This window comes from Struthio camelus, chromosome 3 (genome assembly GCF_040807025.1).
Source record: "Struthio camelus isolate bStrCam1 chromosome 3, bStrCam1.hap1, whole genome shotgun sequence".
Taxonomy (NCBI): domain Eukaryota; kingdom Metazoa; phylum Chordata; class Aves; order Struthioniformes; family Struthionidae; genus Struthio; species Struthio camelus.
The window spans coordinates 91,564,364-91,585,153 of NC_090944.1; the positions used below are offsets into that span (position 1 = coordinate 91,564,364).

Consider the following 20,790-nt stretch of genomic DNA (forward strand, 5'->3'; position numbering starts at 1 on the left):
GCGGCCGCTCCATGGCCGGCTGACACACAGCGAGCGCGGGGGAGGGAAGCGGAGCGCAGCGCGGCGGGGCGGGGCGGGGCGGGGGGAGACGGGCGGGCGGGCGCCGCCGCTGCCGCCGCGCAAGCGCCCTGCGGCCGCCAATGGGCGCGGGCGGCCCCGCCTGCCCATTGGCGGCCGGCGCTCGGCTAGTGCTGCCTGGCGGGGCGGCCACGAGGCGCCCCGAGGGTGAGGGGTGGCCGGTAGCGTGTGCTGCGCCGCGCCGGGCGGGGGGCCGGTAGGGGGACCGGGGGCTCCCCGAGGGCCGCGGCGACCTAGCGGAGTGGGGCGGGGAAGGCCGGTAAGGGAAGGGGTACCGGCGGGCTAAGCTGCTTCTGGGGGGGAGAGCGCTGTGAGGGGGCGCGTACTGGGCGGCGGGGGGGAGGTTCCGGTGGGCGGTTGCGGATAACGGTTGGTGGAGGGAGGTGAGAGCCCGGGGGGACGGTTGGAGGGGGGCGGGCGCCGGGGGGGTGTCGGTTGGGGAGGCTCGAGAGTCTTGGGGGGGGGTATCGGCTTTAGGGGGGCTAGAGCCTGTGGGGGGGGTAATGGTTGGGGGGAGGAGTGAGAGCTCAGAGGGGTGAGAGCCCGGCGGGGGGTAGCAGTTGAGGGGGGATGAGAGCCCGGGTGTGGTAACGGTTGGCGGGGGGGAGAGGCTGGGTGGGGGATGCCGGTGGGGACGGTTACTGATTTGGGGAGAGGGAGGAGTGAGGACCCCAGAGGGGCTGCGCTGCTGCCCCTGAGTCCCAGGAGGCTGAGAGCCACGGGTGCAGCACGGGTCCTGTATGGTGCGGAAGGGGCTGTGGGGTGCCGGGGAGGGGGAACCTATATGCAGCACCCACAACTGCCAGGCTGTCTGCACGGTGGCAGAGATGGTGGGTTGGGTGGCCCCCTTCTGTCCTGCCAGTTTCCCTTAATTTAACGTGTGCTTCAGTTGTGTTTCTTCTTGTGGGTTTGCAGTCTCATAGGTTGTCTCCATGGCAGCGATCTATTCGGGGATCCACCTGAAACTGAAGAGTGCTAAGACTTCCTGGGAAGACAAACTCAAACTAGCTCGTTTCGCCTGGATTTCTCACCAGTGCTTTCTTCCTAATAAAGAGCAAGCAAGTGCTTTTTGATGATAAATGCGGGGGGGGGGGGGAAGCAATAATTAATTGTTACTGAGGATTAACTGGTTCATAAAAGCAAGACCAAATTGCTTAATCCTTTACCTCTAGACAGTAGCACAAATGTGGTGTTAGTGGTGAGTGATGGACAGTTCTTTATTTCTGCAGTGTTTTCATAACACTGCTTTTGAGTTGCTTCAATAGAAAGAGCTCCATTAGGATAGGAAGAAATACTCTTTCCTATAGAGAGGGTACGGTGTGTGCCACCTCTTGGATAAATGGGAAACCACCATCTTCAGAGCTGTCATTAGCATCTTTTATTTTATCCTCTACAGGACTTTAAAGCCATTGTCAACTGCTTCCTGATGCTTCTGGTCACAGTTAAGAACAAAAACTTGGGGTGGGAGAACGGAATGTAACTAGATATGTGTTTCCTGACGCTCTGGACTTGTGCATTAGGAAGGAGTGCACTCTGAATTTGTGGACTTTTCCACGGAAGGTGGTTCAATGTTGTCTGCTTGGAAACCACCCCCACCAATCTCCTCTTCAGTCTTTTGTTTTGACCCTGTTTCCTGAAGTTTTGTTCTTGGCCTTTTTCTGCTTTTGCCTCAGCTAGTTAATTGTTGTGCAATCTTTTCAGTGGTCTGCTAATTACTAGCTGAGGTATCAAATGTGATAGTGTTTCTCTGGAATGCTTAGAACAGGAAAGTCCTTAAGCATATATAAAATATATATGTTGTTGTATTGCATGATTTAAACAACGCGTAAAATGTTCTACCAGATATGTTTGTCTAGAAACAACTCTGTTACATGAACGGTAATTTTAAGATTTTGGTGTATGCTTCTTAATTCTAGAAATCTTTTTAAGAGAGTACTTTGAATGTGTGTTCTTTAAGAAAAATCTTATTTTCCATCTGTTTGTGCATTAGTTTCTCACAAAACTTGCAATCATTTTCAATGGTCTAATCATTTTGAATTTTGGAGGCTGCAAAAGCCTTACCGACTTTGCTAGTGAAGATCAGAGTTTCTGTGGGTGGAGGAGTTTGATTCCCTGGTTTGTCCTGTGCTGCTCCTCCTTCATACCAGGAGTTTTGTGTGACCTTAGAGTTTACATCCTCTGAGATCAGTGTTTTGAGTTCCTAGAGTTTCAGTGACTTACGATATAAAAATTAGTCATATGCCATAATTTTATTACGAAATCAATAGTTTAAATCAATGTTTGTTTGTTGGTTTTACCTTTTCCAGTTTGCACATATGTAAATCCCTAGGCCTGAATTCCTAAGTAGTACATTTAAACCTGCCAAGAATAGGATGTGAAAGGTACAGCAATTGTCGGAAAGCAAAATCCGTCTGATTTTTAAGGTCTTTGATTCAAAAGATCATCTTTACTAATTAGTATTGAGCTTCACACTTATACCTGCTCCTGGGGGAACTAGTGAAAGGATGGTAGGATGTTGACTCCTGAAAACTGTTTTGTGAAGGTGCAGGGGAGCAGAATCAAAACCGAATTTAGCATAAAAGGACTTAAAAATGTAGGTCTTGATTGCAACCTGCAAGGGTGGACTTCTTTGCTTGTTCAGAGCCCCTTCTGCTTGGATAGCGCGGTTCTTGGAGCATGATCGGTGCTGTAATTGGGAAGAGGCTCCTAGTTTTGTTACCTTTTCATATGGGGGTTATAAAAGATCTCTCCTTTTGTCTCCTGTTAACAGGTATTACTGGACTGGGTAAGCCATACTTTGGTTTCATACTACAGCAAGAAACTTGAACTGGAGGATGAAGTTGTTGAGAAACTCTGGACATATCTAGACAATGTTATCCATAGTAAAAGACTTCAGGATCTTTTAAAGAACGGAAAGACCATCAATCTCAGTTTTTCTATCGCACAGGTAACTAAAATTATGGCCATTTTGTAAGATACTGGGTAACAGTGCGGTATCTGCTGCAATATGCAACTCTTCCTCTCAGTATAGGGAGTTACATGAAATACATAATAATTAACCTCATGCTTTTAGGATGTTTACTGATAGAACCTCTCTCTTTCTCTACAGCAGTATAGTATATACTTGTGCAGAACTAAAACTGAAAGTGGTAGAGCTTTCCAAGAAAACCTCAAACTTCACCTGTCTGTCTGTCTTTGAATTCTGCAGACTGTCAGAGAGGGAACTGGTTTAAGTATTTCGGTAGATAAGTAGAGACTGAATTCCATATGTTGCTCTTGTGTTTAATTTACTCTCTATATTACCATTGTGCCTAGAAGTCTTGGTGAGAGAGAGATTTTTCCCTTGCTGTGGAGCTCATCAGCATGTTTGGCTTGAGTACATGTGTACTGTGAGGTGCTGTTCAGCAGACCCTGCCTAGGAACTTGCAGCTGCCTTTGATTACTCTAAAGGAGCCATTGCTTTGATTTCCCCTTCTCCACGGAGCTAGGTTCCTCTCTCCCCAGCAGTCCCACTTCCTGTACTGTCATATCTATGTGTATGCCTCTCTGGGCTATCTGTGTATGTGCAGGTAGGTACATGGGAGAAGATCGAAGGGGGCTTCAACTGTTACTCCCTTGGCACGTGTCATGTTTGTGGCACAGCTCTCCCCATTTTCTCTTCTTTTGTGGAATCCTGCATGCTAGACTTGTGAACCTGGAGAGAAGTTACCATGCTGTGCTGGAAGTATGAACAGTGTTCACAGATGGAAGTCTGACGGGGAAGCAGGAAATGTTTTTTGTCAGCTGAAATCCTGTTGGTCCCACAGCTTTCCATTTTAAGCGTTATGTTACTCAGTGTGAGTTGAATTAGAGCAATTCAGTGGTGACACCAAATCTTTACTGGCCTGAGCTGAAGATTAATGGAGATGTCAGTTATAGTTTAACTTGGTCCAGAACTGAACCGCAACATGCAATTCCTTATTCGAGGTCCTGGTTACAGAAATGGCAGAGTTAGTGGATGGCTGCGAAGGCAGCCAAAATGGCAAGGAAAATAGCCTTTGTGGTAGTGCTCTGGATGGACAGAAGTAGGGCAAGACTGGTTTCACCTGCAGGAATCTGTGATGAGGTGCAGAGAGCTGGTTGGATGAAAGGGGCTGTGCTTCAGAGGTGTTACAGAGATAGCGTACTAAATTTTAACTTGGCCTGGACGTGGAGTCTGGTCTGATTACAGATAGGTAGCGAGCTACAGGCTAGAGTACTCTAATGACCAAGGAGGAAGGTGACAGGGAAAGTGCTGTGGAAAGGATTTAGAAATCTGTTGTAGTACAGTAGACCTTGAGTTGGGGAGATAAACCGTCTACTAGGAGGTGCCAAGGAGACAGCTGAGGTTTTAGTTATGGAACAGAGGCAGATTTGTAGATTGTCATTTAATTTGTTTCCTGACAAGATTATGTGGAAGTGAGAAAAGGGAGCAAATAAAAAAGGAGATCCAAGGAGAAAACCTTGAGAAGAGGAGGGGAAACTGACATTCAAGTAAATGTTAATTCTTTAGAACAGTGTATCTGTTACAAGAGGAGAAAGGACAGTCCCTTCAGGTTCCAGATTTCAGCACAGGAAGCCTGGGCTCTTCTTAGACCGTAAAGATGATATTTAGTCATGGGCATTCTTGCTGAATAAGTGTCGTGGACCAAGGGTAGGAAGTAGGGTGGTGGTTTTGTTTGTTTGAGGGGGGAGGAGAGGGAGTCATTGCAGGGACCTTGCAAGGAAGGAGGGAATATCCCTTCCTCCCTGTCTGCAGGACTAGCCATTAGGTTCAAACGTGCATAGTCTCTGCTGTTGTCAGTAGCAGTCATACTGAAAGAGAGCTTCCTCATGCATCCTGTGGTGCAGACGAACGCAGGGACACTATTCTTGCCAGAGGAGCTTCTAGTCCAAGATGTACAGCACAGGAGGCCCAGCAGTGGCCGTTGACAGATCTCTGTTCCTTCCCCCTTACTGCCAGAGCTCACAGAAAATGATGTGGCCGCCTTGTGATGAGCTTGATGTTTGCGTGCAAAATTGACTGTGGGTTTGTTTGTTTGTTTGTTTGTTTTTTCCAACCTTCAGGTCATAAACGAAAGGTTGTCGGAGTTCTGTTCTCAAAAAGCACAGCAAAACATTGGCACGGTGCTGAGTTGCTCCAGTGGTATCCTTTCTACTCCTTCGCTCTCCATTATTTACACAGCTAAATGTGAGCTTTTGGTTGATCTCCTCAGCAAGCTGTGTGAGCTGGCTTGTCAGCAGCTGGCTTGTGATGATGCTGTGGGCGCCCAGCTGTTCAGCATTCTGCAGCTTACCTTTGCTCAGTACCTCCTGATCCAGAGGCAGCAGACCAACCCAAATCGTGTGTTTGGGCAAGTGACAAGCCATTTGCTCCAGCCCTGTCTGCTGCTGAGGCACTTGCTGACTGTGAGGAACTGGACGCAGGCAGATGATAGCCATGTGCGTCAGCACTGGAGCAGGGAAATCCGAAACCAAGTAGAGACTCTGCTGCAGGCTGGACTGTTCCAGCCTGAGCTCTTCTCATCCTACAGAGAGGAGCTGCTGCCAGAACAGGAGCCCCAGGAGAAGAAAAAAGGAGCTTTGAAAACTCTCTTGCTACCAGTTGACACACTGCAGACCAAGCTGGGCAGTGGCTTTTGTGAACCTGCGCTCCATGGGGCTGTTGTGGCAGGTTCGGTGTCCCTGCTGTATAAGCTCTTTCTGGACTCTTACTGTAAGGCAGAAAACCACCTTGTGTGCTTCCACATGTTCAGCAGGCTTTTTGACTGTCTCAGGCTCTCTGGCCTGCAGCAGGGTGTGAGGGAGGATGTGCTCTCCCCTGCAGACTGGAGCACAGAGCTGCTTGCCTTGGAACAGCTTTTGAACTTGGTGCTTAGCAGTGATATCTACAATGTTGCTAGTGACCGCATCCGGCACAAGGGGATACAGTTTGGGTTTTACCGCAGGCTGGCACAGATGCTGATGAGTCACTCGCAAGCTTCCATCCCTGCTTGGTTCAGATGTCTCAAACTCCTCATGTCATTAAGCCACATGATTGTGGAGCCAGACCTGGGTGACTTAGTGGCCTCTGCTTGGATTGATGCAAAGGCCTCTGAGCCGCGTACAAAGAAGCCTCAGGAGGCTCTTATCGGCACTGTATTTCATACTTATTCCAAGCTGCGTCAGTTCCCACGGCTCTTTGAGGAGGTGCTGTCAGTCATTTGCCAGCCAGCTGCTAATGAACTGAGGATGCCTGTCTTGTCTGCTGGCCTGACAGCCAAGCTTCGTGAGTGCCTCCTTGAGCTGCCGCCCAACCAGATTCTGGACATTGTGTGTCTCTTAGTGGAGAATTGCCAGACTGTTATCATTCCTGCAGTTGAAGGCGATTCTGACATGGCCTTGAAGCTGATGTCGATCAGCTCGGTGCTGCACGCTTTTCTGTTCAACGTGAGGAGCCTAGATGACGTCACTCCTTCCCCTGTGGTCCTTCGCACTCAGAGTCTGTTGGCAAAGATACAGAAGGGAATAATCCAGCCACTGCTGGAACTGCTGCAGGCTAGGGGAGAGGAAGAGAAGCCAGAGCTTTGGTTAAGGAAGACCAGCGACTCTGCTCTGCTCCTTGTTTACACTTGGGTTGAAGTAAACACTTTGTTTGGTATTAGCTGCAGTAAATATGTGTCTCCATCAGCTGAAACTGCTGTTACTGCATCTACTGGAAGACACTGGGGCGTTTCAGCTCTCCTCCCTGGTGTGGAGGAACAGTGTTGGGAGAAAGTCATGGCGCTCGCAAGTAGTTTTGCCTCCGCTAGTAAATATTGCTTAGAACTGCTCACACTCCAGAAAATGAAGATGATCTTAATGCAGGCCAAGGCTGATCCCCAGGCCTTGCAGCATGCTGCAGCTTTCATCCTGGAGACTGGGAGATCCAGCATGAACAGGGGAGAAACTGAACCGTGGGATGGAGATATAAGTGCAATAAATGATCTCACCTACCCCACAGCACACTGGCACCTTGTCCTCTCCAACCTGACTATTTTATTGCCATATCTTTCCTTGAAAGATGTAGAGTACGTTGCCAACGTGCTTCTGGAGACGTTAGTATTGGCCAAAGCTCAAGAAGTTAATGGAGACCAGGAGCCTTTCGTTAGCATTGGAAAGGTATCTCTTGGTTTAATGCATAGTCCCTTTCTCCCAGAAATGAGGGTCTTGCATTGTGCTTTTCTGAGCAGCCTTATTCATCAGTTCAGTAAGGTGCTACACTCCGCTGCTACTGGTTCTGTAGATCTGCCACTTCAACAGCTGTCTGCAGATAACATCCCTTGGCATGAAGAGATCCTGGCTCCTTGCGAAACTGTTGAACTGCTGGTGGGGGCACCATCAGAAAACAAACTGCAGAAGGATGAACTCAGTTTGTCTTGGAAAACGCTGGAAGAAGTTGCCCAGTGTATATTATTGCTAGCAAAAAACAATTCTCCTGTCATCCTGAAAGAAGGTCAGCTAGAAAGCTGTTTGGGTTTGCTAGAAATTACTTCTCTTCTGAAACTAGACAGTCTTTTTCCCTCAGACTGTGTCCGGTGTTTTCTCTTGCTGCTGTCCTTGGTAGCCAATACTAGGGCTAACGTCTCTTGCGGCAAGCTGTTATCGTTGAAGTTTTTAAGGACCTGCTTCTACCTTCTGAGGTGCCTGCAAGCTGGTCGGAATGCCAACTCCGTCTTTAAGGTTTTTCATGCCAGCGATGCTCTCGAGGCTGTAATGACCTCCCTGCTTACAGCTAGCAAGTTCTTCACTGATGTTTTGACTGATCCTGCCTGGGCAGAGTGTCTCCAGGAAGCTCAGACCTTTTTGGAGCACTTTCTTCAGATGATTGTTGAGCGACGACAAAGCGTGAGACTCAACTTGGAAAAGTTCCTGTCTTTTTTGGTGAGCTGCAAGCCAGATGTTGGTGCAGCCAGAAATAAATGCTGTAAAAACTGGAATCCTGCAGCTGGGCAGCTGCTGCTCATGGCATTCACCACACTGTGTCACGTCCTCACGCTCTACCTTCAGCATCAGCCAGAGAAGAAACTGCAGTCTGCAGATGTGCTGTCTGCTTTGTTGGAGCCAGCAATTCTGCAGATGGGAAGAGCTGTTGAACGTAATCTTCAGAGCAACATGCAAAACCAGCCTTTGCCTATAGCATTCATACCATCTGTCACTACTCTTCTCAAGGCAGATCTGAGCCGTGCCCTCAATAAAGAGGGATGGCAGAAGAACCCTAAAGAGCCCCATGGATTTTTGGAGCGTCCTCGTATTACACTGTACCAAAAGTTTTACTCTCAGATCCTGAGAGAGCTGCCCTGTGCAGGAGGTCATCTCCAGTTCCTTCGGTCTGCCTTGCAGTTCTTAAGTGTCTTCTGCTCAGTACCGGATCTGTCTCCTGGAAAAGAAACTGCAGTAACTGTGGTTTATGCTGTTAAAAAGCTTCTTGCTGGTATGAAGGCTTCCTTTTCCCACTGTCTTTGCTAATTTTGCTCTGCAGAGGAGAGTTAAAAGTCCTTTATAGAATTTTTTAAAAAGTGTATGTTTTGTATATCTGTCTGCTTGTGTTAACCTACTGCGTTGTGCTTTTTTTCTTTCTTTCTTTTTTTTTTTTTTTTTTTTTTAGATAGCCAACAGGAAAGTTTTCACAGCGGTCATGTGGTATCTGGACCACAGCAGCCATCTAATTTGATATGGGTATCCTGAAAGATCTTTCTAAATATCCATGGATTCTGCATTCTGTGGTTATTTTTCTTGCATAATACACTACAGGGAAGGATAACTTTTTCTGCTCATCTTGGAACTCTATTTCCAGTAGTAGCTTAGGGGCTGAAGTACCTGGCTTTCCTCCGTCTCTGACCTTTTCTGTTACGTAGTGAAAGATTTTTACAGGTACTTGTGCAGATGGTCATACCAGTTTTGGATGTCAGGGTGGGGAAGTTGTCCCTGGTTCTCTGAGATTATAATATAGCACTCAGTAAATAGAGCTGAGTTCCTCATTGCCTCATGCCTGTAAAGCCTTCTAACAATAACCGAAATGTGGTAGTACCTCCAGAGGCATGACTGAGGAAGCGCTGTTCTTACTCTCGTGTGATGGGTATAGTAGTCTGCGCTGAAGCAGCTGATGTGCGTTAGCTCACATCATCTGACGTGTCTCACTTGAGGACGTCAGAGGAATTTACAAACATAGATGGGTATTTTGGTCTATATCTGACAGGTGAGGATATTCAAGAAGGGAAGTCATGTGACTATCAAGGGTGCTGAATATCCGTAGTTCTGGTAAAGTCTGTGGGAAACTGGCACATCTATCCCTCTGTCCCTGTCAAACAGGGAGCCAGGGCTAGAAATGGCATGAAAAACCTTTTCTTCTTGCTAGCCTTGTGGCATAATGGCTCCCTTGTATTGTCTTGTTCAAAATGTGAGATGAACTGATTACTGCAGATGAGATGTACCACATGACTATAACTATGCGCTTTGCCTTTTTTGAACGGTTGGACTTTGTCTTGCTTTTACTATGCTGTAGCATACTACTGACATTCTTTCAGATTTTATGTTGGCATGAAGTAGTTGAGTCTAGAGCACAGCTCTGCATGGAAAATCTGATCCTGAACTTGCACAGTTCAGTTTCAGCTAGAACCATTACATATAGATACAGGGTTGGTCTGTCTCTCCTCTGGTCTGTGTTTTGATCCTCCAGGGTTTTGGGGTTCAGTACGGGGCAGTGTGAGAGCAGGGATTCTACAGTGGGACTAAGGACCATGAGCAAGCTTCAATTGCCATAATTTTTTTTTTTTTTGCTAATTTCTCTCTGTTGCCCTGTGCTTCACTTTACTAATGTAAGACTGGTAAAGTCCTTTAGCCTGGGGACATAATTAAGCACTGTAAAAAGCTGTAAGAATTGCTGATGCGTATGTAAGGTATTAAATAAGTGAAAATATGCATTCTTGTTGAAGACGACTTTTCAGCGTTGCCACAGAGCCTGTGGGCACTTCCAGAACTGAAGACTAAGACTGCAGAACATGTCAAAATTGTAAGCTAGTCTAGACTCGAAAGATAGTAATAATTTATAAGTGGGGAGTATGGCTTATGATCAGCAAAAACCTGAACTTTGTCAGCTAAATGCCTTTAAGACTTGTGATGGCTCTCTGGTATGAAATACCTGAGAACAGCACCCTAGTATTCCTCACCCTAGTAGGGAGGAAGGTGAAGGGAAAGCGTGAGGCAATCTATGCATTGAATTCTTGAAAAGATACCTACAGAGCTGTTCTAAGCTTTGATTATTTTTCTCCTGTTCTTTCTTATGCTAGTCCCTGTCTTGTGAAGTGATTCAAACATGTTGTGTCTCTTGAACATGCAGGTTCTGAGATCACAGTGCAGGTGATTCAAAATTTAGAGATGGAACTGACAGAGGTACTTGTCCAGCTGTTAGGAAACTGCTCTGCTGAAGAGTTTTATGCCATAATGAAGCTCGCGCTACAGGGACTTGAAGTGAGGAATATTTGGCAGCAGAACGCTCAAGTAAGGAATGAGTTTTGGTTTGTTTTTGTCGTGCTTTTCTTCAGTTTTCTATATCTGGAAAAACTGCGTTAGCTGTATGACGTCTGATAAATATGTTTTCCTCTTCCCGCTTTGTATTCAGCTGTCAGGTAGAATTAACTTGCATGGCTAAGGGCTTGATGACTGTGCTGAAGTATGCTGTTGACATAAATTAAGACAGGTAGAACACTCTGTGAAAGACTATGGCAGCTTTTGGTTATGGAAAAAACCCTCTGTCCTGTTTAAGGACTTAGCAGTTCTGAATTCATGTATTGTCAACAGAAGTCACTTGGGATATGGTCTTATAGGCCATGCTGAAAATATTTTTTCTGCCTGGTGATCAGAGTTCTTGTGCAACGGACACTAGCAGTCAGTGAGTTTAACCACGATTTGTCTCTGGCTCTTCAAAACAGGGTTAAAAGGCATGCTACTTTTAAAATGCTAGCAGGTCTCTGAAACCTAAACTGCACCCATGTTTTCAGTGTTTGGCTCTTTAGACTCTTACTCTGTAATAACCAAGCACCGTTCAGGAGTTTTTTAAATAGTGCACCTTTCTCCAGGAAAGCTTAAGCAGCAGGAGTAACATATGGAATGCCATAAAGGCTGAAAAGCCAGATGTGCCCTGTATAGAAAGCTCAGTGACTTGAGAATGAAACTCATTAAAACTTGAGGGTTTATATAGTTATCAGTATTGGTAAGCCACATCAATACCTAATAACTCTTTTGTGAAAACATATCTGGAATTCCTGCACTACTCATATATTCCAGCCACCTGACCCTATAGGTGTTGGAATATGTATGCATGCACTGTGAGGTTGAAATACAGTGATAAAAGACCAACTTGCTTTGTTTTGTAAAATATTTATTTAATCAGTCTGCCATCACAGTTATCAAGTAAATTCCCCCCTGTTGCCATCATAACATTGTTAATGTACCAGTGTTCCTATACTCTCTCTATTTCCCTCTGTTACTCAAGAGGAGTTGAAGGAGGAAGCTTTCCTTTCATAGAAATCACTTAAATATGCCATAAAGGGATTCTAAAATAAATGCAATGAGCAGTGTATTTGGGCAGATGCTGCTCAGCATATTTAATTTTGTTGAGCTGCTAATAATTTCACAGTTCACAAAGAGATGTGTCATAAGAGGGCTTTAATGCGTCAAGGCTTTGGTAATGCCCAAAACTGCCACTGCCCTTGAAAGAGTTCTGCTGTACTTGAAATAAGCGCGTGCCTCTGGTATCCATAACTGATTGTTGGTCTGCTTTCTGCAGGAAGTATTGTCAGCTGTTACTCTAATCAAATTGTTGCTCAGCTGCCCATTAAGTGGAGACAAGGAAAAAGCTTTCTGGTTTGCCAGCCCACAGATAATCACAGCTTTAGCTGTAAGTATCTCTTTATTGTAACTTCATTATCTATCCCTTTTGTTGGTTGGAGTCTGTAGAGATTGTATCTGTAACATACCTTTTTCTTCAGTATTCTTCTGTGTAACTGGACAGAATTTCAGATTCACCTGCACTGTTTAGTTTAGACCCTTTCTATCCTCCTTCCTTGAGTACGTGTGCTGTGAGGGTAGCGTGTAGGTCATCCGCTTCTTATTATTAGGAGTAGCTGTCTAGGACTATGCTGTGTAATCTGGAGCTTGAGAGAGACTTGTTAGGCTGCAGAGAGAGGAGTCTGGGTCTCCTGTCCTTTCCCTTATCCAAAGGAGAAGGAAACTGTCAGCTAGCTTTTGCTGTGACGTAGGGCTAACAGCAGCAAAATGGAGGGAGAAAAGTGCTCACGAAAAGGGGGTAGGGGGTGTCAAAAAAAGCACTGAATTATGAATAGAAAACTTGACTGAAAGTAACCAAAGCCAGGTTTCCCATCCTTGACTGTACAGCATACAAACTTAGCGATGTAGGTTTTCTTCTATCATGGTGGTGGTCTCTCTAGCCTGGAGTTTCTCTCGTGTTGGCTCTGCAATGTCTGGGAGTCTTGAGGATTAAATTTCTGCTCTTTGTGGTGGGTCTGCATGGTGCTTGTGGAGGAGAGAACTTTGGAATCAGTGCATTCGTGTGCGGAGGTGCAAAGATGAGCTGGTTGCTGTAGTCTTTCCTCACCTTTTCTAGGGGACTGGTGCATAGCTCAAAGTCCACACTTAACAGCAGTGCTTGCATGAAATGCAGCATATACATCCTCTGCCTAGTATACAGCTACGCCAGAACCAGCTAAAGCAGAGGCGTCTCCCTGCCACTACAGCTTGCACTAGCGTAGTTTTACTGGCCCAAATCAGAGCATTATGGGTCTCTGGTGTTTGAGCGTTAGTGGTACGTGGGTAACGCATGCCTCGTCTCTGCTTCCTGTCTTCGTGTAGATGCAAACCAAAGAAGCCTGTCAGGACCAAGCGTTGATTTCCACCATAGTTGTACCTATCCTGGAGACCACAGCAGTTCTGCTGAGGCAAGGAGAAGGGGTTCTCTTGAACCCTCACCATGTGGCCTTGGCATTCAACATTCTCCTAACAGTCCCCCTAGATCACCTGAAGACAGAGGACTATGGCAGTGTCTTCCTGGGAGTCCATGAAGTGCTCTTCTCTATTCTGCAGTGTCACCCAAAGGTACCTTTGGGAGGGGTGGGAAGAGGGGAAGAAGGTAGAAAGAACTGAGACAGAGGCCATTTATCAGAAACGGTTTTTTAATACTAGCTTTGAATTAATATGTCCTGGTAGTATCAAAACACTTGCAGCACTTGTCGCTTAAAAGGCTGGGAATCTCAAAATTGTATCGTTCCGGTTGCTCTCCTGCTTTGTTTTTCTACTTGCATTGTTAGAGTCTTTGACAGCAGATGGCTTATAAACCTCTGAGGCTAGATTACGGTAAAACTTTCCAGATTGTTCGTGACCCGGTTCTGGAAGCATAAATGGCTAAGACATTAGGAGTCCAGTCTTACTGGAGATCAAGATTCTGCAGGCCTTTGAAGATAGGGCTGGGACATGTTAAAATTGATGTTCTTCAGACTTTGCGCCATCATGGTGTCCTTGTCACCCTGGCATGGGAAAGTGAAGGCATGCCAACACACATGCAAGGCTAAAACTATTCACACAAGGAACATACAGGCAGGGGAGGAGGAGAAAGGAAAGAAAGAGGGGCCTCAGGCATTTGCATGAGGAATGAGAGTGAAGAATGTTAAAGACAGGGAAATATGCCAATTCTAAAAGCAAGGCAGTACACCTAGCTAAAGTGCCCCAACAAAAACACTGTAGTAGAAAGCTTGCTATCCAGGTTGTTTTCATACAATGATCCCTAGTGTTACTGGACCTGTAGTCTATGATCTGTTTAGCTACTCAGGTTCTTGGCCAGCTAGAGCAAATTCCCCAGGCGTGAAGGGACTAATTCAAACACTGCTTAATGGAGATGGGGGTAACTCTAGTGCTGTTTATTTGTTATTTATATTTCAGTACAGCCAGGAGTCCTGCAGCAGGATTCTTGTGTGCTAGGTTCTGTACAGATGCTGGACGGAAAGATATTCTCTGTTCCTGACAGCTATATAAGCTATCTAGCTTCCTTCACAGGACATGAATGTGCTCCGACTGTGGAGTGGTGTACCTCTGCCTTCTTCCCTCCATTTATCACATAATCTCATAATTTCATGTCATTGCAGGTTATGTTAAAAGCAGCACCATCTTTCCTGAACAGTTTCCATCGTCTGGTCATTTCTGTTATGCATGAAGGGCGTCAGAAAGGAGACAGAGGTACTATATCTTTTCCACTTACACACTGTATTCTAATCTCGTATATTTTAGAAGACGAGGTGTAGAACAGGGCAGCCTGTGACCCCGCAGGTAAAGTCCCACAACCTAGCTGTGGCACTGAAACCGTTAGCCCTATCTGTACGTAGAAGTGAGGAGAAGCTTTGTAACAGCTTGGGCTTACAGAGATAACTGATGCTTCCATGGAACCGTCTTTGAGAGGATAAGGTGTTCTTCACTGACTGGCTGGCAGATAAACAGGAACCAGTAAGGCTTGCTGTGCCCGGTTTCTGCTCTTCCTACCGACCTTTGCCCCTGAAAGGGGTGTAGTCATTTACAGCATGGTGGCTGTGAACTCCAGAGGTACATGTTAACATGCCTGAGTGACAGCCCCGAGTTGGTCCAACTGAATGGCGCTTCTCAAGGCTAGAAGTGTTTTTACTACGGACCTGATTTTTCACCAGTCTGCGCTAAGCATAAAACCAGGATCTTGCATGTCTGAAGCATCATTTGGGACTAGACGGTATATCTGTATGGTCAAGGAATTGCAATTGTTGGAGCAAGTATGTCAAAAAATTATTTTTCTTTTACTTGAAGTTGTGAAACAATTCGCGTTGGCCCTGGAGCACGAATGTGCATTTAGCCAAGTGAAAGAGGTTCCCAGTGGTTAAGGTCATCATCCTGTACTTCATCTTTACACTGGTCAGGAAAGAAGTAACCCCATCAGTTATCGTGGTGACGTTTTGAGACAAATGGACTTCATGGCCTGCAATTGGCTGTATGCTAGCTTTCCACTCGTGTCCCACAGCTTATTTCGCATTCAGATTTGTCTCAGCCGACACCGGGGACACAATCCCGTATCCATAACTGTGCACGCATGTACACGTATGCATCATGGGTGAATACGCAAACACGTGCCCAGTAGTAGCAGGGGAAGTATGTTCAACTGGTGCTAAACTCTGAGAATCTACCAAGTTCTGTAATATTATGTGTACATAGGAGAAGGGACATAGGAAACTTGGGTACAGGGCATCCTCAAGTTTAAAGACATGTTGTTTATTTTTGCAGGATTATTTTATTTTCGTAAGTGGTAGCATGAAAGCTATTTTCAGACTTTCTTTCTTCTCTGTTTCTTTTCGTTACTCTCATTCACTGCCTAGTGAAAAAGACAGTAAATTCTCAGGTGCTCTCTCCAGTCTGTCTTTGTCTCCAGCGCTGTGGCTTTTGCTGAGATATTCCACATAATAAATGTCAGCAGGAAGCTTTTTTTAATATGCTGTTTCCAAGATATCTTCTGCTTTCCTGTCAGGCAGGGAATCTCATTTCCCAGTCAGCTTGTTCTCTCCTGTACTGTGCTGGTTGGAGGACTGGATCATGGAAAGGACCAGAGCTGCTGTTTTTAGCACTTCAGCATATAAAACAAATGCTTTTTGCCTTGCAGTGTGTATGGAGTTGGAATCGGTGTGCTCTTATGCATTACCGTTGTAAGAGAGACACGGAGTGATGCGAGGGTGTGTGGGGACTCTCAGCTGTGTCTTGATAAGAAGAAAAAAGATTAAATAGGGAAGCTGATGTTGGCTTCGTGTAGTTAAAGAATCATTGCAGATTGCTGTGTGAGCCTTTGGATGTTTTTCTAATATTCTTAAGCCTCAAAAAACTGCAACTTGTTTTCTCTTCTAGGCAACATAGATGAATTTGAAGTTACACTGAAATGCGCGCACTTGGTGGAACGGATGTATACTCATATTGCTGCAGAGACAGAGGAATTCACTGTGTTTTCTGCCTTCATTGTGGCTCAGTATGTGACAGAATTGCAGAAGGTAAATGCGCTCATCCCTCTTGAAAGTGCCCTGGTAGGGGTCTGGCTTTGGAGTTGCTGTTTTAAAGGCAACTGTGTTAAGTTTTGTAAAATCCATTCCGTTATAAAATTTGCTGTGCATCGTGGGAATACACTTCTGATCCAGACTGTCAGTTAGGCTGAACAAGGATTCCTGAGGATCTTTCTCACTCAGATGCTAAAAACTTCTAAAGGAAGAGGAATGGGGGAAGGCAGAACAATACAATGCCTATTTACAAAAACGCTTTGCTTTTCCATCATGTTTTGACTGTTGCTTTTTCTTCACGTGGTAGTTCAGGTTCTTCTCCCAGCTAATCTCAGTTGTTCAGGATTTATATTATTTAGAGCCCCATCTGTCAAAGCGATGGAGAAAAAAATCCCTCAGAAAAATATTTTTTACTCTGCTCTAAATGAACTAGTGAATGGAAAAATGTTTCCAAGCCAGAGAAGTGGTGGCTTTTCAGTAATTCTTCCACACTAAAGTTAACGTTCTCATCCTTTGTGAAAATAACTGCTGCTACTATTACAGATGCCAGAGCCAGGTCAGTAGCTCCTCGCATCCAGATCTAACTTCGCATTGCTGTTCTGTCCCAGGCTAATGCATTTAGATTTCACGAGGGTTTGAGTACTGTTTGCATTGCCAGCACCTGCAAACTGATTATTTGTGCTTCTGGCTTGCAGTTGGATCAGAATACAGAGAGGAAGCTTACTCAGTATTTCTTTGCTCTCTTAGCACAAAAGTATCCTAACTGGTGTTGTGTTTTTAAAGTGTTATAGTGCAACCGATATAACTAACTATCAAGATTGTTAAGAGCTTAAACTCAGTTGCCTTTTCTATTGCTTGGCTATTTTCAAAGGTTTGGAAGCAAAATGATGGGATATGCCACTTTTTAGCTATGTTATTTAGCTTTCCTGGTGAGTCACTTATTGTTTATGTAGTACGTAACTTTGCTCAGCAAATATACTAGGGACAAACTAATGGTAAGCCTTCTTGTGCTCTAGTTAACCAGTTCTGAACTTCTCTTAATCTGCTCATTACTGAAGATAGAGCCTTTACTCAGAAAGGGAGATCTGATTTTAATTGTCCAATGATGTTTGCAAGCTAAAAGGGCACTTACTAGGCTTGAGCACAAAGTTCTTGTGAGACTTTTAGGAAAGTTTTATGTAAAACTTCCACTTATACGAAATAAGTGATTGATGGTAGTTGAAACCACAGATCCTTTTCAAGGATCTCCAAACTAAAACTGATGAAAGCTACTGGCATAAAAATGGTCCCTTACTCCTAAGTCTAGTTCTGGAATGGTTCCTCCTCCTGAAAAATCAGTGCTTCCTCTTTATTACCGTGAAATATATTTTCTTGTGAATTGTTCAGTGATAACCTAGGAGGAATCTTTGCTGACGCGGGTAGCGTCTATAGCCTCTTTCATACTGTTGACAGCGCTTTTCCCATGTTATCTCTGAGCTGTTGCTTAATTCAGCAGAAGCGAAATACCTCTTCACACGCTTAATGTCTCCCATCAAGAGCGCTGTAACGCCTGACAAATTGGTTGCACTAACTGTATAGATCATAAAACATTTATAAGCATAATTAACTGCCAGCTAGCAGTGACAGCTGTTTAAATCTTTGGTTCTGCTTCCTGTGGTGCTATTGGATGGTGTTTAGGGGAAGCTGCTCTGCAAAGCAAGAATGGTCCAAATAAGACGCGGGTCCAGATTAATTTGTGGTGTGAGGGATGCAAGTTCCATTAACTGCAGCTCTGAGGTGTCTGTTTATACCAAGAGGGACATCTCGTCCTGCCTTGTCAGTAGCTGTGGGTTTTCCGGTCCTCGTTCTCTGCAGTCGTTTCTCTATGCTGGAAAAAGAGAGGCAAGCACAACGCGTTCACTAAGAGTGCTGCTGCGGTTGTGATGCGCAATTGTTCTGTTACCTTAGTGCGTGGTAGGGAGAAATAACATCTTTTATTAACCTTCTACTAGATCAGCTGACGTAGGGGAAAAATGACAAGTTTTGGACATGTAAACTCCTCAGGGTCACAAATCCAAAGAAAGGCTTATGTGCCTTAATGTTTATTGTATGTTTTCCCCAGCTCTATCAGGAGATCTAATAAAATGTATCGTTTGTTCTGTGTTTAGGGCAGGACGAGCAGGAGCCTGACACAGTGGTTAGGAGGAGTTCACTTCATTAGTGGAAAGTTTATTAGTTGCCTCAGGAAGCAAGAAGTCGAATTTTAATGATAGCCTTTTATGTAATTTTCATTAGGTCTGGAGTGCAGAGGCTTAGATCCGGAGGCATAAAGCTAATTGTGGGATTCAGCACAGATAAGACGTGTTTCTGTGGCAAAAATAGTACGATTACGCCAGAGGCCAGCACCACCTAAGGCAGTGAAGCATTTAGCAAGTGGTTTGTGAGCGCAGGACAAATTCCGGTTTGCCTAGAGCACCAAACGACTCCAGAGTCGGCGCTGATATTCCTGGTTGTAGTGGCTGCTCTGCTGGTTGAACGAGGTTCAGCGGGGGTAATGACGGGAGCAGGGCACTGAGTCAGAAGTTTTACTTGTAGTCCCAGTTCTTCCTTCAGCTTTCTGCATGAGTTCTGGCAAGGCACTTGATTTCCAATATTAAAGCAGATCAAAGAAATAGACATCTCCTGAGCTTTTTGGAGGCTCCTTTTAATAAAGCTTGTAAAACATTCTGAAATCATTGGATACAAATTGTTAGATAAATATTAAATATCAAGTTATTAAATGATAAAAGTTGAAATTGATTGACTACCTAATGTAAACGATAGGGTAGCCTAAAGGAAGGGCTCGTTTGAAACTAAGACTTAAGTAGCATACAGCTAATGTCTTGGTACTGTCCGGGCATGATGAGTTATACAAAAGCTATTGAAATGTGAAATCTAGGGCAAGTATTTCAGTTTTTTTAATTACAGCTTTTCTACTGAGGAGTTTTCACGTGATTTCAAGATGATCAGTGTCTTTACCTCCACAGCGGTGGAGTATAGTTGCACTCGTATGCATTTTATTGCAAGAGACGTGCTTATTTTGCAAAACATGTTCGCAAAAAATTGCATAACTTGGAATTTTGGGTTGTATCTGGTGGACGATTCCAGACGATCTGATGCATTGGATAAACATGTTGTCAGCACTTAAGGTATACCTGTTGCGGAGATGGCGTTCTCCTGCCTTTTTACCTTCAAGTCTAATGCAGTTTTGTTCTTCTCGTAGGTGACTTTGCACCCCGCAGTGAAGAAACATCTTACAGAAGGGATATATCACATCCTTGACCTTTGCATTGAACGAGACATCAAGTTCTTAAATGCGTCACTACCAGCAGGTGTAAGGGAAGTCTTTAAAGATCTGTACAATGATTACAACCACTATCACAAAGCAAAAAAACAGGGGGAGGAAAAATATACCGCATGATGAATCCTGCCCAGTGCTGCATGATCAGTTATGGTCTGATCTTGTGTAGTGCTCAGAAAATCCTCAGTTGCTGTTTGATTCAGGATGACTAGTAGGATCTGAAGGGTTTCGTTTAAACATGGATTGCGTGTATCTCTCTACAGTCAGCCTTTATAATGGGGAAGAAGGGAACCGGGAGGAGGATGTGCTGTTAGGTCTTTTTCTGCTGTCTGTCACAAGTGGCTGAATTGCTGCACCTATGCAGGCCTCGCTGCAGTCTGGCAGAGGATGTCCTACTGCAGACTTTGCAACATCATGGGACTCTGGTGGAAGCAACAGTCTGTGGTGTAAAAGCCTAGAAGGGTTAACTCCTACTCTTGCTTACATGGTAAGCAGAATTAAACACAGTTAGAGCGTGTATTTTTGTGCCATGTTATTTTACATTTGTGCTGAGGAAATGTGTGGATGTTGTACATCTGCACAGTTGGCTACTGTTACAATACTGTGGAAATACAGTAAAAAAACTTGAAAGTTTGTATCTCTTTGCTTGGTCAGTTTTGCTGTTAAGCCTAGCCCTGAGCAACCTGGTCTGACCCCTAGAGGTCTCTCCCCAACTGAATTATCCTATGATCCGATGCTAATCAAAAATATCAACTACTTACAGCTCTGGTCAATTTGCTGTCGGTAAGCAGTTACACTTAGTCATCTGAGTTGCGGTAGCTCTAGGTGTATTTTTAGCTTGTGGTAAATTCTAAGACCTAGCTGAGACCTCTTTGGGTTGGGCCAAGTTAAGCCTTGTTGCCTCAAATTCACTTCAGATTAAGAGCAACCTCTGAATTTATTGCAGCTCACCTGACAATGATTTGATAAGCTGTGGTAAACTAATAACATTTGAGCCTGTAGGAAGCTTTATCAAATAGCTCCCTTTGATTAGCCAAACTGTAGAAATTTATTTGGTTGAAAATTATGGTAGAAACTGAAGCTTCCAACTGGTAAATAACCATTTAAAAAAACTCCTTCACATGTGCCCACAGTTAGTAATAGGAACTCGTTACTCTGTCACAAAGATACCTCTAGCGTTGTTGGGTTTTCAAAATGATTATCTGCTTTAATGTATAGGGAAGGGATGGGCAGAGGAAAGACTACACTGTGGCTTACCGCTGTGTTTGAAGTGAAATATAGAAATGGCAT

The 20,790-nt window shown here is 44.7% G+C and overlaps 1 protein-coding gene across 2 annotated transcripts; it reads left to right on the forward strand.

Annotated features, from left to right (window-relative positions):
- The first annotated feature begins 192 nt into the window (after nucleotides 1-192).
- URB2 (URB2 ribosome biogenesis homolog) lies at nucleotides 193-20,137 on the forward strand. Of its 2 annotated transcripts, none has more exons than XM_068939049.1 (10): nucleotides 193-225; nucleotides 994-1,136; nucleotides 2,849-3,025; nucleotides 5,164-8,548; nucleotides 10,454-10,614; nucleotides 11,903-12,013; nucleotides 12,985-13,227; nucleotides 14,271-14,361; nucleotides 16,039-16,178; nucleotides 19,423-20,137. In XM_068939049.1, exons 2-10 carry the CDS (start codon nucleotides 1,011-1,013, stop codon nucleotides 19,618-19,620), a joined length of 4,632 nt encoding a protein of 1,543 aa, XP_068795150.1. In that variant the 5' UTR covers nucleotides 193-225; nucleotides 994-1,010; the 3' UTR covers nucleotides 19,621-20,137. The 2 variants fall into 2 exon arrangements, with proteins under 2 accessions (XP_068795150.1, XP_068795149.1); XM_068939048.1 differs by having other exon boundaries at nucleotides 200-337.
- The last annotated feature ends 653 nt before the right edge of the window (nucleotides 20,138-20,790 follow it).